This window comes from Barbatula barbatula, assembly GCF_947034865.1.
Source record: "Barbatula barbatula genome assembly, chromosome: 1".
Taxonomy (NCBI): Eukaryota; Metazoa; Chordata; class Actinopteri; order Cypriniformes; family Nemacheilidae; genus Barbatula; species Barbatula barbatula.
The window spans coordinates 34,373,189-34,396,000 of NC_136766.1; the positions used below are offsets into that span (position 1 = coordinate 34,373,189).

General features: G+C 38.4%; 1 protein-coding gene across 2 annotated transcripts in view; it reads left to right on the forward strand.

Moving 5' to 3' along the window:
- The window catches only part of efl1 (elongation factor like GTPase 1), a 54,891-nt gene that overhangs the window by 18,630 nt on the left and 13,449 nt on the right, over positions 1-22,812 (forward strand). For both annotated transcript variants that reach the window (XM_079460284.1, XM_079460285.1), the window contains exons 16-17: positions 16,753-16,884; positions 18,840-18,987. In XM_079460284.1, the coding sequence (XP_079316410.1) occupies positions 16,753-16,884; positions 18,840-18,987 (280 nt within the window). The remainder of the gene's footprint in view (positions 1-16,752; positions 16,885-18,839; positions 18,988-22,812) is intronic.

The following is a 22,812-nucleotide window of genomic DNA, read 5'->3' on the forward strand; positions in this document are numbered from 1 at the left end:
TTTTTCAGCACCGCTCATGTCCTTGCCCACACTCTCTTTTTCCTTCTTCCCCTCCAGCATGACCCAGATTTTTAACTTGGCGAGATCTCGCCAGGTTGTGTTATTAACATCAACCCTTCTGTTTTTGAAAATTAGTTTTCTTTGAGAAAAACGTTGGAAACGCATCCGTTTCTGCAGCTGCCTGTGAATGTGACGAATGGAATGCCTGTTTTCAAGCCCCTGTCATTCTTGCTTTCTCCAATTGTCTTTTCTTTGGCAGTTTGCACTCCCATGGGAACAAAACAACATCCTTATGCCCGATCAACAAGTCTCTGTGGTGCACATCAAGGTGAACGTTGTCCTTAGTTCACCCAAACATGAAAAATCTGTATACAAGTTTCATTCTTCGGCGGAACACGAAAGAACACATTTTGAAGAATGTTGATAAGCAAACAACACCGACTCCCATTGACTCCCATTGTATGAACAAAAAGACCTTTCTTGAAATATCTTCCTTTGTGTTCCACAGAAGAAAGAGTCCCATACAGATCTTAAACAACATCAGGGTGGATAAATTATTACAGATTCTTTATTTTTCAATGAAGTTTCCCTTCAAATGTAAAGTAAAGCCTGGCTATTCAACCAAAACCAGTTCAGAACAATTGTCCTATTGTGAGGTCAGCCGAGTTCAACCTGGAGGTCTTTCCTTTGTTCTCCTGGATCTGTTTCCTCCTAGCTCATCCCAATAGATGCCGTAAAGGGCCAAGATGATCTGTCCACCCCCATCCCCATATCCCATCAGATAGAGGGGACTGAGAAGAGCACATGGAGTTCAGCTTGGGTGACACACATTGAAAAATCTTACAATCTTAATGTTCCTAATAACAGGCTTCATTTGATCAAGAAAATTGTCTCGGTTAAGTTTTTGGTGTGAGCGTCGGCTTTGAGGTCCAGTTTGTTTGCCGTGTTTTTAAGGACGCGTTGAGGATAAACGGAGAGCAACAGGGAGAAGGTTCTGGAAGCTGCACACGCCTCACAGATGTGAATGTTATTAACTGTGCTGGATTGCTGAGTGCAGTGATTTCAAACTCCACTTCGCCACATGTCTTACAACGCTCAAAAAAAAAGTCACAGGGCAACCGGTTCACACACCTCATAAGTTCCACTGGCTTTATGGACACAATATAAGACCGTTCAAAGAAACGAATGAGAAATACGTGAGCAAGTGATCTGAACTGAAAGGAGACAGAGCAGTGAAGTATTAGTCTTTGAGGTCTGTAAATACAATTCTGGCCTTTTCCCCAGCTGGATCGTCTAAAAACTCTTTCTGAGGACACGGATGACTCCATATCTGTATCAGTCATACGGGGAAAGACAACATTGCTCAGTCGAGCACACACATCTACAGTGTCACACTTTACATTAAGGTTGTATTAGTTAACATGGACTAACAATGAGCAGTTTAGTTTTTCAGCATGTGTTCATTGTGTCTCCTCATTATTGCTCATTAGTTATTTCATACCCCGCAGCTGTCCCTCTGGATTTGTTCCCTTACTTAATGCCCCGTCTCTCCTGTCTTGTGCTGGATCATTGTGGGATGTTGTCCTTGTCACCCGCCTTGTCCTGTATTGCTACGTAAGTCTAGTTTAGTTATTTGTAGTCATGTCTAGTGTTATGTTTAGTCTGGTCTAGTTTAGTGTAGTCAGTTTATGTTCCTTCCCTTGTTGTTCTGAAACTGACATACACTTTTTTAATGAATCATGTGGACATGGTTAACATCCGATATCGAAGATTGTTACCAACCGATGCCGATAATCCGATATATCGGTATTCTGTTGGCGATAGTTATGCCAAGATGTAGGCTCTCCAAATGGCCCAATATGTGCTTATTAATCTTTCTGGACCTTATGTAAGTGTATTGTTATTATTACAATAGCTTGTATTGTATGCTTAAGGATTCAGTTGGCTGAACTGTTGTAACTTGTCATCACATTGTGATTATCTCGATTGGTTACAGACATTATTCTGCATGTATGGTGAGCAGTTTGTATTTCTTAAAAACATGACTGGCTTCACACGTTTGAGGACTTGACAGAGCAACATTTTCCAAGCACATCACAACAATAAGATGTTTTTCTTCAGTTGTGGATCTGGGAGACGATCTTAGTGCCAAGAGACATCTGGAAAAGTCAGACCTTCTATTTATACACCAAAAACCGATCAATTTGGAGTCATTAAAAATGCTCCTCAAGACACATGTCCTTGCTCTATTTCCCCCTTACACCGGCGAAAACGGCTTTAATTTACTGGTCATGTGGTCTGTGAAATTCAGAGGTCATTAGCTGCTCAACTCATCCATGTTGTTGCCGTTAATGACCCAGTCGACATCAGAGTCTTTATAGCCCGTGTTGTGTATCACTACCTCTCTGGCACTTGAGAGGCTTATCTACCCCTTAATGTTTGTTGCGAATGAGACTTGTGCAGTGAAAAGCAAAAACTTTTGTTACCAAAGAGATAGGTGCCATGTCAGCCGTCGAGGGACAAAATGCACTTACAAATAAAATGCAGAAATCGCAGCTAAACTTACAGCTATTTATGGACTGACAGCGACTAACCATGTTGTACAGTACATGTATGTTAGAAGAACATTTTTATGTGTTTTTATTCATAAGCAGTCATTAAACTTTAACATATTACATTTATAGTGTGATTTAAGCTTGATATATTTGAATTTAAATCAAATGCACTCTCTTAGAGCTGCAATCCGTAACGTTTGCCTCTCTATCGCCATCTCTGTTTAAGGCGTAAAATTACAGTTTCTTAACTAATTTTATCCTGACTTCTCGTTTGAAAGTCAAATGGTGTCAAACTGACATCTCCTACAAGTCGTTTCCAACAACTCAACTTAACAAATCATTATCAGGAGCTTACCTATGTAAAAAGATGCGAGCTATTTTTTGTACTTGCTTTATAACTGATTTATTTCTGATCAGATAAAAGACCTAAAACCAACCAAACTGAATGATTTTATCGGTTGATGTAATGGTTATATAGTTAACTGTTTTTTTATTTATTTGATCAAAGTAAATCATAACAAAACATCACGCATTACGTATTCATTACACGTCAAAGGTAACTAGCTTGTAAATAGCAATGTTTAGTTGGTAAACATTTTTTTATTCTATTTTATTTATAGCTTGTCTTGACAGAAGAATGATATCACTTTTTATTTATTGTAAAACATGTATTAGTAAACGATGAAATTAACATGATTCGAGATTAATAAATGATGTAGAAGTATTGCTTATTGCTAGTTCATGCTAGCTAATGTAGTTAACAAATTTATTTCCATAATGAGATAACTCAGTTTTTTCATAAATCATGTTTTTACTGTGCATTCCAATTAATATCAATCCAACGGCAGTTGGTTTGTTTCGATTTAAGCCATAACAACTCAAATACAGCTAACTAACAAAATAAACACAATAAAAACATGTTTTTTATTCTCAGTTTGGACACAAACTCTTCAAATACTGCCGTATTGTTAAGTTTTACCTATGTTGGTTTTAAAGTGTTGTTGATATTTTACCACAATCCGTCTTCATGCTATTTCTTTATAGATATGTTTTATTGCCCTATTTGACATTTTCCATCTACTATCAAAATGACATGAGTATTAATTTTGAATGACTCAAACAGTCTACAGTACGCACACCATAAAAAGCGAATTTGCTGTTTTTGTAATAACTACAGTTATTACAGTATAATAACTGTACTTCTCGTACAGAATCTTCATGCCCGTGTGGTTGTCCACAGTTTCCTCTGCTAACTACCCATTGTCCAACTGAATGAACAGTGCTAGACTAATAGCAGGTTATCTTGCTGGCCACATCAGTAATGAACTCTTCGATAGCTGTTAACTGGCTCATTAGCGAGACGCTAATGTGCTACATTGTCATTCAAAGTCAGACTGCAAAATCACTTATAACTTTCATAAACGGCCTGTTGTTGACGTCAGTTAGCCAGCAAATTTCCTCTTACGATACGTTTTGTAACGTTATGAAGAAAATAACTACGCTCGCTTGTAAAATTACTGTAATTTACTGCGACTGAGCGTTCAGTCTGTCTGTAACGTTGACTTTGTTGTATAAGTCTGGAGGACGCTAAATTAAGCCCATTGTTCCGGGTCGACGTGGGGCGAGATGGGATCATAGCTCAGAAACATGGCGGGGCGGCTAATAAGTGACGCGAACCCTCCGTGTTTCCCATAATAGCTGGAGGTTTTAATAGTCAAAAGTGCAGCTGCGAGCACACGGCTCTGTTTACCCAAGCCAGAATGCTTTTCTAGGAGCCGTGCCAGCTTGCAGGGGGCAGCGTGGACCCCAGTCAATCAGATGCCAGTGCCAACACGAGGAAACTGTTTTCTTTACACACACAGTTGCACAAAACTGAAGAAGCCTGAGGTCAGATAAATATGGAGCATTCAATGGTATCGTCCTTTCTCTTTCCATGTTCAGTCCCTTCAACCCATTATCACTTGCATTTTTCATTTATTCATTCAATCTAACATTGAATTAAGGCACATCAGGTTAGATTCAGAGCTGTAATGCCAAAGTCGATCTATGATAGCTTTGGTTTGACAGCCAATCAAAATCATTTTGAATTTAAAGTGCCCGCACATTTAAAATGTGAAATTGTAGTATTTAGCATACACGTAACGTTTTCGTTTGTTGGTTTTGTTACCATTCTTTTTTGAACAGACCATTATCGGTTTACTTGTATCTTTTCCACAATAAACAACTAATATTGTTAATCCTGCGGTACCCCAAACTCCCCTCCTCTTCCTTTGTATTTTCCTGCCAGTGTCGTTCCATCCGTCTCCAGTAAAAAAAGGACTGTTAGCTGAAATCTTCAAAGGCGGGCTAGCGTGACGACCAGCTCAGCAAAGATGCAGAGACGCGCTGTCACGGTCGCCCCCGCCGCGTCGAGGATAAACCCCTCTCTCTGCGATTGTCCGCAAATCGAACCCCCCTCGTAATCTGCTGGTGTCATTTCAAAACCGTCTGGCCTCGTGAAATCAGAACGCCTCGCCAGGTTCATGTTTCCGCGGAAGGCTTTGGGTCTCGCAGATGTCGTGTTTAAAGCAATGCACAGTCAGATTAAGATATGAAACATGATTTTATTAGCGGCGTGCAGTTTCAACCCTGGTTGTTGAGGGGCACCCCATTGTTATGGGATGTGTGTAAAAAAATTCCCAGGTTTGTGTGACGCTATCTTTTTGTGTCTATGTTTTCTGACCAAGGTCAAAGAGGTGTGTTTTGTTTTTCTACATTTTTTGTTCAAAATAAGATCAAACGTGGACCGGACTGAGAGAAGTCGTCAAAAACGTGGGTCTGCGAGACTAGAATTTGGTTATTGTGAGGAAGCAGATGTAAGGATGTGGAATCGATTGGAAAAAGCAAACGGCAGCAGGAGTTTTGTGTGTTGAGGTTGGAAGTGCCAAGATAAATACTGTTTGTTTAGTGCCACCAGTTGCCATCTCTATGGACTGGCGCTCTTCGGATCTCAGTGTGACTAACCTCGTTTCTCATTGGCCAGTACCAGATGACATCACAAAGCACACGTGTGTAGGCATGTACTGATTCATTCCACAACCCACCTATGTATAAACTATCCCAGGATCCCCTAAAATATATTGTAGTAATGTTTTTGATTTAATTTGTCTTCATTTAGAAAAAAGTGGTATTTGTTTTCCTTGTCATTGTATGAATTAAATATTAAGATGAATTGCGATACACAAGCACCTTATGCTGTCATTGCGTGTCCCACTTTATCTCACCGTGCGGTCCATAAGAGGTCCCGAGTCCACTATGAAAACCACTTTCAAGCACCTTTAAGACCAACATGATGGAAATGACTCAAAAAAACAAATGACGTCTCACGGCACCTGGACTGTACGTATATGTTCACCCAGATGAATGTTTGTTTTTATTGCTGTGTGTGTGGTATGTGTGACACGTGCTCGCTCAGCATTACCGTCTATATGCCCTCTGGATGGGGATGGGGTCACAGAGAGCCTGTTGGGTTATCTTTGGTTCATATTGCTTTCGTCCTCGAGTTCTCTAGATTTCTAGAAGCTTTCATGTGTGTTGCTGAAGAAAGATGGCTGCTCTCCAATCCAATGGTCTTCGGTTTGTCTGGTTCTTTCTTCAAAAAACAAGTGAAACGGCTTGTGAAACAGAGTTTTGTATTGACGTAACTGGATGTTGAGTTGAGACATATTAAAGTAAAAGTTCATCTCGAAATCTAAATTGAGTTATTTTTGAACACAATGACGTCCAACATGTTTGAAGACCTCCCGGCGTCTTTGGAACGCGAATAAAGATATTTGAGGTCACATCCGAGAGATTTCCAGACCTCCTCATAGAGATCGTGGTTATAGTTGTTGTCCAGGTCCAGGAAAGGTCTAAAGACATCGGTAAATTGGTCCATCCGCTCATAGTTGCTCAGTCGAATTGTTCTGAAGCGACGAGAATACTTTATGTGCGATAAACAAAACAAAGACTAATCGATATATTCTTGTCAGTCTATGGTGCACGTTCTTTGGGGGCAGATGCCGGAGTTATGACTGACAACTCTGTGTTTTCAAGCAGACGCATGCTGTATACAAGTATACAAATCTCTGCAAAATGTCAGCTGATTTCAATATTGAGGAAGACTAGCACTATTTGCTCGAAATATCTGAGACGTAGGTGACACTTAAAAGTATCCATTTAATCTCATCTATACATAGCAGGAGCATCTCATCTGTGATCTTATGGAAAGTTACATTGGTGCTATTCCATATTCCATCGGCATTGCAAAACATTAAACAGCCTAAATGCTGGCAGTATGTCCAACCTCTTCACCTCACGTCCACCTCGCCTTACACAATGCTCTACAGAAGCTCTCACTTCCTCTCGTGGCCGTTTCCTGCACTGATGCCTCTCACATCGGCGCCACATGCTGCCTGTCAGAGCCGCCGTCGACATAATGCGAGATGAACGTGAGGCAAAAGCATCGCTGTGTCCAAAGCGATGCGTCTTTTCATCTTCATGTGTTGCGGTGCAATTCGTTATGAACTGTAGGGAGATGAGGAAAGTGTGTGTGCGAGAGACACGGCGCGTCAGACTAATGTAATGTAATATTCTGTGTGTGTTTCTTGGCCAAAGGGCAAGTCTGTCTCGGCCCCTCGTGATCCTACACATCCACAATCTGTCAAGTTTAAGAGAGGTACTTTCCACCGAAGGGACTTTCCACGCCGCAAACGGAGCCAGATTTTTTTTCCACGGCTCTGTGCGATTCCCCGTGGAGCATGGTTCACAGCTGAATGCTGCTTTTGACCTGATGGTCGGTCTCTAATGATGCCCTTACAGTTTTCATTTTGAGATGCTTTGGTGTGTTTTTGCCGAATGAAGTTTAAAAATGCTTCGGTCTTTACATCCATACAATGTAGGTCGACGGGGTTCAGTTTCGTTTGGCATCAACGTTCTTCAAAAATCTTCTTGTAGTCGGGCATCAGCCAGAAACACAAACTACTGTTTCCACGGAATCAAATCGCGCTGGGGATGAAAACGTGTTTAGTGTTATGTTGTGAAAACGTCATTGCGCTTAATGAGATTTACTCCAGATTTTGTATCCCCTTACTGTTTCTTCAACAAAATCTGTTAAGGCACTCGGAGAGAAAAAAGATCCTCATCCTTCTGTAGCCAACTGTAGCACACTATTAGTTTATGAGAGGAGCGCTGGCATCACATCCTACTGGCAGCACTGAAACCATAAGAACCCAGTCTGAGTTTCATCTCGCTCTTCATCAACTAACTGCAGTCTCTGTGGATCGGTTAGATTCTGATAGAGTATCACAAGCGTTCATGAATGCGAGTGATTTGTAAAAACCACGATAAAAGTTACTCACTATTTACAGCTTGTTGTGTTAATGGACTTTGACATGAATTCATGTTCTTTTTCCTAAAAGATTAGGATTTGAAATATCATCATGATGTTACGATAGATTTAAAGTATCTTGCCGTAATTCAGTACAACGATGGAAAGACACCGGGGCAAGTTTTCACACGTAGAAAAGCTGTTTTTAATTGAAGGTTTTAAGTCAAAGGTCTGATTATGTTGAATGTGCTTTTCCCCAGCAGTGTGGTCCTGTTTCAGACACCTTGTTGAAAACCGTTGTGGATCACCTTTCGTTTTTCTTGAGCAATACCAAGAAATCTGCCTTTTTCAAAGCAACATATTGTTGCTGTCCTTCGGAAACCTTGGATGTCCATAATCGCAGTTTTCAGCAAATGAAAAATCACTGCGCATTTTAAATGATGTTTTTAATACGTTTTATTTGTTAGATATTTGCAAAAATAAAAGGAGACTTTCATGATTTTTGACAAAAGAGCAGTAAAAAGGTTTCGGAAGGAAAGCTGCCATATGTGGCTTTCAAAAACAAATCCTACCCTAAGGAATATACATGCACAGTAAAAGAATACGGTATTTTTCCGGCTAAAATGCAGTAAAATAACATTTTTAACATAAGAAATTACATCGTCTTTCACTGCGATCTGACAGTTTTTACAGTTTTTCAAAAGAACGTGAAAAGTCTGTAGCGTAAAAATTGTAAAATAAAAAGTTAAAAGTTTTGCAGTATACGTAAAAACTGTACAAAAAGAGGAAAATTCTGTAAAAATCGTTTTTTTAGTGTGGAGTAATGTATGAGAGATTATTATCTGATGCCATTCATGTACCATGGTAGTGCAATAGTACTTGACATGTAGTCTGATTATATTTATATAATATATTTATAGATTTATACAGTTTAGTTTCTCACTATGTTTTCAAGCGCACTATATTTGTAGTTATCTGATGTACACACATGTGAATAAATATTCATTTGCAAAAAAGTTGCAGATATCTAATGCTAATAGTCAGAAGCTGATGTTTTCTTTAACTCTGTTATCATTTTCAAACATTGGGATGTGAAATACAACAGAGGGTTTTCTGCTGGTTTTGGCTGTTTCAACACAATTTAATGGCTTCCAAATGACGTTACAGGATGTTGTAATTGCTCTTCTACTGAGGCTAAAGATCATTCATCTTTGTCAACAGCTTCTTTCATTCTCTCACGAGATTGACACTTGTGATAAATGTTGTACGTCTATGAGCATCTGGCTACCAAAAATTGCCTTTCATAACCACTGAAAGAATAGTTCACCAAACATGAAATTCTATCATGATTTACGCCATTTCTGAAAAAATATGCAGACTTGAACATATAATGAAAGAGAATGAGTCTGAGGATTTGTGTAGCTTTGAGTGAGGAACAAACGAAATCTTGCACAAGATTTGAGACAGTTCTTTGAGTAAAACCTCCAAACATGTTTTGCTGCGGACAGAAAACACAAAGCTCATGTGTCTGTGATGCAAACAAACGTACAGTACGTCCGGTACGTTTGCAGTGAAGCGTTCATCACAAACTCGTGCACGTCGAGATTGAAAGCGGTCATCTGGTTAGGAGGAAATAAAGAGGGAAGGATTTGAGGGATTCAGCTGTCGGAGTCGAGCAGCGTTGAGCTTTAACAACAAGGAATCTAGGATGGGCGGCCAAAAATCTTTTTGGAGAGATGGTGAAGTTAGTTGTGATTGGTCTGTTCTTACACATATTACAGCAGTATTCCCGCCACACATCTTCTAGGTGCGATCTTTATAATAGTTTTTGTTAAAAAATAAACGACAGTTATTAAGAAAGTAAATAAAAATCTCTCCAACAACGTTAAGATTATAATCAAGACTCGTGTCTCTAAAAATGTTTGGGGGAAGATTTAGTTTGATGTCATTTGTATGTAAAGTAACCTGCAGTTTTATGTTTCAAACACAGAGGGCGATAGAGAGCCAAGATACCGACATTAAAGTTCCAAGCCTGTTTTTCAAACGATTGAACATATTTTTTGCCGAAATGGTCATAATCTTCTCTTTTACTCAAATATAAACTTTGCATAATAAAGTTCACATCCTTCAAAAGTCACATAATAACTCAACCACATATCGTACAGTCTCTCACCGCTTCGAACTAAAATCATGATTTGTTCTAAATATCTTTGTCAATAGTTTATTTATTTTAATTTTACTGTACTTAACAGCGATCTAAATCGCACTAGCCGTAACTATTAAACACAACATTATGTGAAAGACCAAAATCTGTTGTGAACATTAAATGCCGTTGTTATTATCGTTCAGGTTTTCTCAGGTTTGAAGATACTCCGAGAACCACAGCCGCGAGCAGAAACGGCTGCCAAAGGCACAGCGAGGAGAAAAAACAAGCTCTTTATATAACTCGCACCCGGGCCAACAGTATCTGTGGTCGGTGAAGATTTCTCCTCACTTGAGTCATGGAGATCACTCGCTCCGGGTTGTTTGCCCTTGTGCTCTACGTATCCTATTTTCCGCTCCTACGTTCCCTCAAACCGCTCAGACAGATGTAAAGTTCTCTTTCCTGACCCGCACGAGCACCGCAATCAGGCGAAGAAACCAAACACGGCCTCCAAGGGCCTCATTGCACAACCCAAGCTGCACGCAAGCGGAAACAGTCAGGCCGGGCGATAACGTTTCACCTTTGACCCCTGGCTGTCCTCAGAGGACTTTGAGAGCCTGCGAATGTTAGTTTGGACCTTGGCTTCTGTGCTTGCCAAGCGAAGGAAAGGAAACACTTTTGTGTGTTTGTGGAACAGAAGTCTTGGCTTTTGACTAAAGCTGTTTGACTGAATCATTATCTCCCGTGGTACAGTACCGCTATAAACCACGATGAGGAAATATACTGTACACGAACCATAAATTAGATCTGTTTGTTTGTTTAAGATGAATAGACATTTTTTGGAAAGATAAATGTAAAAATGAATCGCTAAAAATATAAATGAATAATATTTAATTCATTCATTTATTAAAACTTGACATGATCAATAGACCAATAAATAGTTATTTATTTATTTATTTAAACGATTATTAATCTCATAACTTGGTGTTTTAATGGGTATGAAAGCTAATGAGATGTGAAATGTTAAATGTCAACATTATTCATCAATGTATGTTTGCATGGTTATTAAAACATTTCCATCGAATCGCTTTATAATGGTACATTCAGTTATACATGTTTTTGATCAGACTGTCCATCCTTACACTTACAACTCATGCTCTCAATAAAAATGGCATCTAGACCAGACAAGTCCAAACAAACACGAGCACAAGAGGGCTGCTGGTTGAAGTATTATGTGCTTGAGACCTTCCTGAAACCTTAAAACCTTCATATATCTTGTTAGACTTCAGGACCTCTAGACTAACTTATATTGAAACCACCAGAGTTCAAGCGCAACCGAACTTAGACCACCTCTTTCAGGTAGAGATGGCGATAGAGAGAAGGTTGTGGCTTGCAGCTTTAATGTTTTAAAGATCGGGTAACACACGCAGTTTCTGACAATCTCATATTAATCTTAAGTACCTATACAGTAGTATTGCACATTGCCGAAGAGTGTTCGATCAAATTTCTAAAAGAGAGATACAGCTGTACGATTAGTTACGGAAAAACACGAGCTACTGGAGGCGGGCAGTGGGACGGAACGCAGGATAACACTACACATTATCGTATTATCCCTTCGTGTTTTTTACAGTATGCACGTACTCGCCGATCACCAACAAAACACAGACGTATGACTTAGTTTGACTTACAGTCACTTATGTCCGGCAACGATCTCCAAATCCATCGTTACAGAACATCCACCGTTTATATAACACCCATCAATTAAATGTCGTGAACAAACAAACACACCTCAACTTCTCTCACTATCGCAAGAGGAACGAGCTGCAGCTGCGGGCCACAGAACAGCCAATCTTGATGCAGCACAGCTAATCTTGATAAGTGGTTCTTTCTATGCCGGTCTGTTGGCGTGTGAGCTGGCTATTTCTTTCAGCTTGCCGTGCTTTTCCGGGAGAATTGCCCAATAAAAGGAATAGATTTATAAAAACCTTTCCGAGTGCTGGGGGAGTGTATCAAGCACAGAAATACTACGCCATACGTCCAAATCGTTTTTTTTTAACACGTTGACCATGTTAAGCATGAGAAGCCAGAACAGTCAACGGTGTAAAGACGTCAGAATGCATGAAATAGCATGTTACCCATCTTTAAATACATTTAAATCTGATACGGAAACATAACTTTGCTGGTTGTTTGACGGATTGTCTTCTGAAAGACAACTGACATTTTCTAATGTGGGACACTCAGTGTTTATGTACTAGCTCAGTAACAATTTTTGTAAAAAGAAAAACATATTGCACCTTTTATTTTCCTGCACAATGGACCAAAAATATTGATATGAGCATAAAGCAACATTTTTGTCCAGTCAACTGTTGTTTAGAATGTAAATGTAGTCTATTATCATTCCAGTCCTTCCTTCTTGTTTGTGTTTGTGGGGTCCAGAGCAAATCAAATGTAATGTGACTTTACCTTGAGCGGCTTTTAAACTCATTTTGAGCCTAATAACACTTGTAAGCCCATGTCAGCATGATTTATCAGAAGGTTGACAGAAGATTAAAAATAGTCCAGCGTTAAACCGAAGTGCTTTGCCACAAACCCCTCCATTATTTCTGCCAACGTGAAATTGTTCTTCATTTTCGAAACCCTTCAGCTTTGATTCAGCTTTCGTTTTTTCAAGTGCTTTTATGCCTTCCATGTGTGGCCCAGATTTCTCCAGCGGGCCTGTTCTCAAAGCCTCCTACTGTAACTGACTGTATGTGAGCCGGTCGCTCCTCTCCGCCGGTTATTCCTGCAGCCGGCTTTTGTTGAGGAATGCCTCGGAGACGCAGTCACCTTTGAGTAATTACCTACTCGTGTTTCATGTAGAAAGAGCGTCTCTGTTTTACCGTTTAAAAGGAGAGAGCGAGCACGTTCTCTGAGCTCTGCTCTTATCGGCGGACGCCGCGAGGCAACCGCAGAACTTTTTCTCCGCAGTGAAATCGTCATTTATTCATAACCAGTACGTGACTCTCTTTTTTCAGTTGAACACAAACGAAGATATTTTGAGAAACGTCTCCGTTGTTTTGTGTCCATTCGATGGAAGTCAATGGGCTTTTGCTTTGAAACCAGAAGCATATGTGAGGTGAAGAGTTTAGAGGATGCCGGATTTATGTAGCCATCATTAAAACACCATCCGATGGAGTTGAGCGGCCGATTTGCTTGTTTTCTGAAGGGTCTGAATTAATCACCGGCCTCTGGTCTGAGATCAGTTCTGCTGTTACGGGGGTTAGACGACGGGGGGGGGGTTTGAAGGGGGGATGAGAGGGGGCGACATGAACAGGAAATCATCAGCGCTGTGGATAAATATGGCAGTGTGCCTCGGGCCCGGCTGGACGTATTAAAGTCACACGCACAAAGGGTTCCTGTGTCTGGACTGACCACCGCATCTGGCTCGACTTTCAGTGATGAACGAGTGACTCGAAGGTTAAAGGAGTGTCTGCGGGGGGGCGACTCAATCGACTCGGTCTGGTGATATGAGCCATGTGTCAAACTACAGCGTATAAACACTTCCATTGCAATTTGTAACAATAGTCTTTAATAGTCCAGTTGTTTCTTTTTTCAACCTGTTGGATTTAAAGATTAAAGTAGTTCACCCAAAAACAATTCACTCTCTCATGCAATCCTAGATTTGTGTCAAAAATCATACAGGTTGAAAAAAGAACAACTACACTATTATTCCTTTTTGTAGTTAAACTAAAGCTTATTATACGTTTTTTCTTACTTGGAACCCAAAATGTTAAAGATTTAAAAAGTACAATCATCCTTCATCGTAGTAATGACTTTCATGGGTTAATAACGTAGTAAAAAAAACTATATGTTTGTGAGGAAAAAATGAATTGCATAACAATCAATATGTTGCATTGTAGTCGCAACGTCTAATCTCATTGGTTCTTGTGACTAGTTGTCATACGCGTTTTGATAAATCATTTTTGGTCCGTCCTCAACTGAAGAATTGAACCTTCATGTTCAAGGACGGTTTAAGGAATTATAGGTTTAAGTGAACTTCTTTAAGTTTTTAATTTCTGCACCACAGGCCGCACCAAACGAATAGACTCTGCTATACCGGTTTGTCAAACTTCTCACTTTAACTATACATAGCTTAAATGTTGTCATTTGTGACTTCGTACTTTAACATATTGTTACACTCCTAAAAGCAATGGTAAAAAACATTGTTCTCACGCCACACTGATACTCTTGACTTCCTTCTTTCCATACATGGATAAATAAAAAGATCACAAATATCAGCCGGTTTATTAGCCATGGCAGCATTGATCCTCCAATACATTGTTGCACACATCGTTTACTATTGGTCAGACAGAAAATGCCCCGCCCCAAACTCACACCATTGGTTAAAGGGCTTGTTTACTCAAAATAATATATTTGGAAGACATTCTTTCATTTTTGTGTTCTTCGGAATAAAGAAAGTCGTACATGTTTGAACAATTCCTTCAAGCCAATGATACTTTGTCATGTAGGTAACATAATGTCTTGAAAGCACCACGCTTTTCTGGAGAATCAATTTAGGAATGACTTTTTTATCGTCTACATTTCGAGAGTTTAAGTCGTGTTCGTTTCCCACACTTCTCATCATCTGTGCCTGATCCAAACACATGCAAACACTTAAACGAAGAATGTCATTGCAAGAGAGATCAGAACAATTCATCCACTGTGTCTTGCATTGTGTTAACAACAAGAACCAAACGCTTAGCAGATTTGACATTAGATGCTGTTGTGTTTATTTTTTCGACATTTGGTATGTCTGCACGTCTGCGGTGTTATAAGAAACGTCTGTGATGTCATCCGTGTGTCCAGACACGTCTCCCGTGGGCCATTGAATCAACATCGGCCAAAGCTTTAAACTCAAGACTTCATATTCAGGTCGGCTTCCACGAACCCCGCGCCCGTGATTACTGTTAAGCCGCTGTTATTACCGTCTTTACAGCCCTCCGGTGTTTGCTCATGAACAAGAGTCTGCTATAAGCTCAGTATGCCACAGAAGATCTTGACATCTTGAGTTCTAGAGTTGATGTAACTCAAATGAATGGGATTCAAGAGCTGAATGAAACTGTTCGAGCACTTCATTCAGTGTCCGTATCCGTTAGCTCCTCCTTTTCCAACTAATGGCCAAGAATCAGTAAAAATAGTCATATGAGCGATCATTTTTGTTTGTGCACATACACATATAAAGTGCAAGTGAAGCTCAGAGAGATGTTGGAAGAGATGAAATGGATCGAGAGACCAGCAGCATAATGTTTTAGGTTTTAGGTATTATGTGGTTTGCTTTCAAGAAAATAGTGTGAAAGTTGATTTGGCTTCCTGTTTTCCATACATGGGCGTCCATGTAAATGTGCAAATTGATTGACATGTAGATAGAGTCTCAACACTTTCTGAGAGTTTGGTCATTGCAATATTTTTTTATTAAATTTAATTCGATTTTTTGTTCAGTTAAAGTTCTCGTCAACCGGATGTTGCTATCTTTTTAACTTCCTTATTCTGATCCATTTCTGAGTGAAACACAATTTCGAATGAAAAAGAATTGTGGACGTGGCTTGTTTTTTCACTGCAATTTGATTGGAGAAATAAAAACAGTGGTTGCAATTTTAAATGGAACGGGGAGCTGACTGACAGTTGAAGGGGAGGAGCTAACAGATGCTTCGCCCAAGCAGTCTAATTTACGTAATTTGAGAAGGATTTTCAAAAAGGAAGGACATTTATTTTCATATTTTAATTGAAGATTATACGGGCACATTAATATTAAAAAATAAATGACCCACATAGATAAGTTATTTACAATAAACGCTGCAATATTTCATGAAACATTTTAATTGTAATTTTTCTATTTCACTGGGACTTTAATGATTTATTTTTGACAGATTGATTACCATTTGCATTTCCATATACTGTTAATAATGATTTATATCGCAAGACCATAATACATTTGTGAATACTGCAAGTACCCCATTTCAAACTATGGTTACTGTAGTAAAACTAAATTTTTTTGTGGTGATATTTAGCAGACCCATTTCAGTGATAAAACAGTCATTTACAGTGTCTTTAATAGAACAGCACAATAACAGATTTATAATGATGATAAACTCAAATACAGGACTAAAATATTCATTTTGATCAAATATTTATTGGACGTCAAAAGACAACTCTGTTAGAATCAATGGGATATCGCCTAGAATAAACAAAACCTCAGCAAGGTTATTGTTGGAAGCGTGTCGATATTCATAATCTATTCAACAAAGCCAGATATGCCTCTTGTTTTTTGCTTCTCTGCCGCTCGATCCTCTACGTCTGTGGCAGTTCGCCTTTATCTAAAAGCCATTTTGCTGAATGTCGGTTATTTGACATCTTTCCCTCAGTCTTGATGGATATTTTCATCTCTGCCACTTGAATGTATCTATAATTGCAAATGTCAGAGTTCTAAGGTGTGTTTTTCTTTCGCCGTCCAAACGTTACACACACGCTTACGCTCTTACCTCGCGCACAAACACACACACACACACACATAGAGGAAGCAAATCAGGAAGCTGTTGTATAGTTATAGTGTTTAGGACCAAACAACAAACTACTATTTATTGAAGCTCACAGCCCGGAGCTTTCAAACAATCTTTCTGTTATTTGACACAGTTTCAAGGCTCTTATGAATGATGTTTTGTTTTATGCAGGTATTGGAGGAATGGAGGAATTCATTCTCAAGTCGGCCACCATCTCCACGTCTCCCGCCTGCCCTCCCTTTACACCACTCAATTTCGAGGCCACGCCCATCGTCAGGGTCGCGGTCGAGCCCAAGCATCCAAGTATGTGAGCAAATCCAATGACACGACTGTATTTTATGACACAACAAGACTTTATCATGTAACGATCAAAGGTTTAGTCATTATCCTCTTAAAGCGACAGCGCACTCAAAAAACATGCTTTCGTTTGTTTGTTTTTTACTCTCACGTCATTTTAGGACGTACAAATGTATTTGTGTTTAAATGTGAATGAGATATGCGAGAAAGATTATCGACTAGATGTCGGTCAGGGCTGTTCAACGACTAATGGCGATTAATCGCATCTAGATATTTATATACACTTACACAGGCTACATGTATATATTAATATCCATATATAATTTAAAGGATATATATCTTTCTTAAATATATACATGCATGTGTATGTGTTTTTAAATAAAACAATAAATATGCACAGAAATATATTGTTACGTATGTAAACACATTTATTTGATTCTGGTCGCGATTAATCGCGATTAATCGTTGAACAACCCTAATTTCGCTCCTGTTTTTGCACATAGCTCTCTTATGGCTGTGAAATATTTGACCATGCCATGTGGATATATAATACTTTAATAATGCTTTGTCATTTTATAATCTCAGCACTCTCACTCTACTTTTGGTTCGGAAGAGAGCAACTTGAACTGAATTTTCCAGTGTTTCCAGTGTGAAAGACAAAAGTAATTTGGTTCTTTAAACAATATAAGGGCGAGTAATGGATTATGTTTGAGTTCACTGAATTATTCTTGAGTTACGTACCGCACTAATAGTTATTATAAACACACAGCGATGATGAGCCCTCTTCAATTTGTGAATGTAAAAAAGCACAAAACAAATCCATTGAATCATCACAATGTGACTCAGTAGTGAATTTTCTTCACTGCCCCGTAGCTACACTCTTAAAAATAAATGTGCTTGAAAGGTTTTTCACAGTGATGCCATAAAACAGCCATTTTTGGTTCCACATAGAACCATTCAGTGAAAGTTTCTTTAAAGAATCCCATCTCTTTCTTACCTTTCTATAATCTGAAGAACCTTTTTCGCTACAAAGAACCTTTTGTGAAACACAAATGTCCATTGGATGTTAACGGTTCTTTATCTAACCAATCTATGGCGTCGAAGAACCTTTTAAAGCACCTTTATTTGATTTCTTTTGCATGCAATAAAATCTTTTTAAAATATATTTAAGAAGCTTAAACATATCTGTTCGACAAAAATCTAGTACATGCACTCCTGAATTAGCACGCTAACTGAGCGCAATGCTAACTCACAATAATTCAACGGTTTTCAAGGGTTTATAATTGTAATTACATCGAAAATTGTGTTCATTAAAATGGATGGTAAACGTATGTGTAATCCGCCGTGGAGTTTGTTGCACTGCATTATGGGATTGCCCCAATCTCTATGAATAATGCACACTTTTCTACCTTTGAATTTGGTCAAACTCTCACGTCTCCAAGTGGCAAATATCCATTGAAGAGAACGTTTAAGGTCATTCTCATCAGCAGTGTCAGGGGTGACATGGAAACCCCGTCCGTATCAAAGCATCATATGGGACACATTAGTCAGCAGTATAGACCTAATTAGGGAGATTTCACTGTTTAACACACACACACACACACACACACACACACACAGGCATCATTGTAGAGGTGCATTTTACGCACTTTGTTTCATAAGTTGGGTCATTCCAGGCCAGTACAGGAAACAGATGCTGCTTGGGATATAGACAGTAAACAGGCACAACATATAGATGTGAAATGGCCAGTTCACCAAAAAAAATATCCTTCATTGTCTATTCACCCTCATGTCATTTCAAACCTGTATGACTTTCTTGTGCAGAACACAAAAGAAGATATTTTGATATAACGTTGGTAACCAAACTACAATAAAACTATTTAGCGTCACTTTGTTACATAAAGGTATTTCCTCATAAGCTATTTAATGCTTTGTCTTCTTTCCTCTCTGTGTGTGTTTAGGCGAGATGCCGAAGCTGGTGCGAGGTATGAGGCTGCTGAACCAGGCCGACCCGTGTGCGGAGGTGTTGATTCAGGAGACGGGCGAGCATGTTCTGGTCACTGCAGGGGAGGTGCATCTACAACGCTGTCTGGATGACTTGAGGGAGAGGTGAAGAAACACACACACACACTTATCGCTGAGCTTTATGGGTGAAGTTAATAATCCGATTCTATATGATGGTATATCAGAGTTACAACTTACTTCACAACTAGTTGATCTGATGAACACAGATAAAGATATTTTGAAGAATGCTTTTAACCAAACAGATCTCAACACTCCCATAATAGGAAAAAATACTTTATCATTTATTTGTTCATTTGAACACAAAAGAAGATATTTTGAAGAATGTAGGACAGCAAACAATTCTGGGACACTTTTGACGACCATTTTTTCCTATTATCACAAGTATGAAACACATTCGGAACAACTCGAAGGTGACTGAATATCATTATTGCATTATGAAACACTATACAGTAGTCTCTTTCACTCCAGACTGGATATTTCTCTTGTGATTTATTGTTTTCTCTCACACTCATTCTGTCGTTTTGTTCTCTCTCCATCTCTCTTTCACTGCGGTGGTCTCGGATCGATAGTTCTCCATGTTTGTACTGGAGATGCATGCCACTCGTTCTCAACACCGACCAGCTCAGCATCATTCAGAATCATTCGTGGATCAGACAAGCAGTTTTTATTTGGAAATATTTGTGTTCCTGCTGTGCCATTGTGAACGCGGCAGCACGGCGTTGTGGGTTTGAGAAAAAGGGTTCACTCCCTGGAATAGTTGATTTCGTCTAAACATTTTTGTAAAATAGCCGTTGTACCGCTGTTGTGTCTTTTGATCGCATATTTTTTAGCTTTTTTGTTGTTAAATTAAACGATTAATATAAACGATTTATTGACTAATTTTGAGTTTTACTGTATTTATTAGTTTAAATTTATAATATATCATATATATATATATAAACAATAAAATAACATAATTTAGTCATATATTTGATATACATTGTCATATTTAATATAAAATAAGCACCCTTAAAAGTTAATAATTTCCCACATATTCCATTTTGGCTCGTCAAATAAGAAGTCAGAAAGGTTAAACTAAATACCCCGATGTTTTATTTGACAGAAGAAACCTTCAGCATTCAAATGTTAAAAATGCTTCCTTCCATTTTAATAAGACACCGGTGTAAACTCACTTTGCCCTTGAGTATTTACCTTGTATGAACAGCAGAACCGCATACATTAGCGGCACCACATGATAAATATTGGCTGACTAGTTGCTACTGTTTGTTTCTTGGTCACGTCTGCCCTCGCATAACATTAGCCGGCCGTTTGTTTAATATCTAATGCATTTTATACTATACGGTGAGCTTGCATGTCAGATCCTGTCTAAACGGTTCTATGTGATGACAAAATGAGTATGTCGATCGAGTGTTTCCATATTGAGTCCTCTTTAGGTACATTTCACGAAAGAAAAATTTCGGTTGAATAAAATCATGTTTAATTGTTGCGATGAAAGGAACATCACAATGCAAAAGAAGACCGATCTTAGAAAAAGTTACATTACCGGTTAAAAAGTAAGATTCACTAACTCTTTTCTATTTCTAACACGGTATATTTGTCTTGTTTTCCAGTGTAGATATCTTAACATTCTTAAATCAAGATACATTCACCTGAGAAGCAAAATGACCTATTTTAAAGGAAAAATGTTTAATTCTGTCATCATTTACTCGGCTTGATGTCTTCCAAATCTGTATAAAGATGAACACAGAGAAAGATATTTGGAAGAATGCTTGTAACCAAACCGATCTTGGCCCTCATTGACTGCCATATTGTATTTTTGGGTGAACTGTCCCTTAAGTGGATTCATGCTTAACTCAATATAGAATATCTGTATAAACTACTTTCTTTATTTAAAAAAGTGATTCTTACTGAGATTCACTCATTTCTTCATCATCCGTGTCATGAGGGGGAACACACAAAAACAATAGTTTGAAGGGCAATGTGTTTTTACACCATACCTCATCGCGACGTCTGCGTATAATCTGGAAAAAACATTGCGTTCTATTTCAAGCGAAGTTTTTTGAACAGACATTACATAAGCATCTTCACAGAGTGAATTCACAGACGTTCCTCATTGTAAATGTCACAAAACATCTTCTGAATGTCGTCCTAACATCCAGCGGGTAACATGGTTCCAGCGACATGCTCAAAAAAAGCACATCCAATAGAAGGTCCGGCAGTGGTTGTATTTTGTATGTAAATGAGGTGACTGGTAATAGTGAATATCATCGTTGTTGCTTTGATCAAAAAAGATTGGCCAAGCCACCAGACTATCCTTCGTTGCGAGTAAATGTTGGCGGTGTGTCATCGAGAAACTGTCTTGAAAATACTACAAAAAAACTTAAAAAATGGAGTACGGAAAAAAGAAGCAAGACAAGTGAATAAGTGTTGCATTAACACAACTGTAAGAGAAGCGAGAGGGATATGGCACATTTTGTGAAATCATGTCGGGGTTCTTTTGCTAGAAAATGTATTTATGGTGTAAAGAGACACAAATGAGCGTTCACGCTCCCATCTGTCACTTAACGCTCGTCTCTCGACCGTGTTGCTTTGTCCTGTTGTCACTCGTCTTGAAGAAAACATTTTTTATTTTTGGCCGTAACGTTGTCAGCTCGAGCGTTTTTAACTGCTGTCGATGGAGAGAGAGATCCCGCGGGTGTCATTTGGCTTGACTAAAATGATGAAGGTCCTAATGGGACGATGTAAACACGTTTAAACTCCCCATAGATCGAGATGTTTCCCATAAATAAGTTTTCACTCTTGTTCTTACCTTCTTCTGTCCTGCTTTTATACGCATTCTTAAAAAAACAGTGTTTTCTTTAATACTGCAAAATACATTTATTTTTCGTATTCTCCCTTTTTTCCTTAGGAAATAGTACAATGGTTGTCAAAAGTGCCTTTGCTTTCCTACATTCTTCACAATGTCTTATTTTGTGTTCAAATAAATGATAATGTATTTTTTCCTATTTTGGGAGTCAATGGGGGTCAAGATCTGTTGGGTTATAAGCATTCTTACAAATATCTTTCTGTGCGTTTATCAGAAAAAATACTTTTATACACATTTGGAAAAACTTGAAGGAGAGTAAATGATGACAGAGTTTTCAGCTTTTTCTTCCATTTAACATTCTGTACTGTACGTTCATACATTAACCTGAGAAGCTAAATGACCTAAGCTTTTAAATCCTTTTTATAAAATAAATTAAAAGTCTGTTCATAAGATACAATATTTTGATAACCTTAATATCTAAGATGAATATCTAATAAATTAGCTTCTCAAGTTAATGCTTTTCAAGAATGTTAAGAGTCTTTAGATATCCTTAGAGACATCGTGCTTTGTTGATATTCGTTTCCACATTTTAGAATAATAATTATAAAACGAAAAAGCAAAACTGTGTAATAACACACATGCAACTTAGAGGATTTTTAAACAATACTGAGAGTAATACAAAAGAAAGTAGCTCCCAGGGATTGCTCATTCTCAAAAACAAATGTATAATATAATACAACATTACCGCTTTGGAGTAAAGCGTCTGACAAAAGCATAAATGTTAATGCACAAAAGATTTCTCAAAAAATTTTATTTCGAGATGTCAAACATGATTTTCTTAAAAAATGCTTGCGTCATAGAATTTCCATTTGATTCATTAAAAACAGAGTATGACAACTTTTACTGACAGTTTAACACAATTATTTTTAAAGTCCTCTAAAAATTCTCATTACCAATTGAAACTGTCAATCCCATAGAGCATGTTTTGCTAAAAAAGCGAAGTCATGAAGCCCAAGCAAGCTTTTATAAATACAAATGATAACACATAAATTAAGTATATTTTAATAGAAAATTAGACATGATTTTTGTAAAGCGTAAAATTA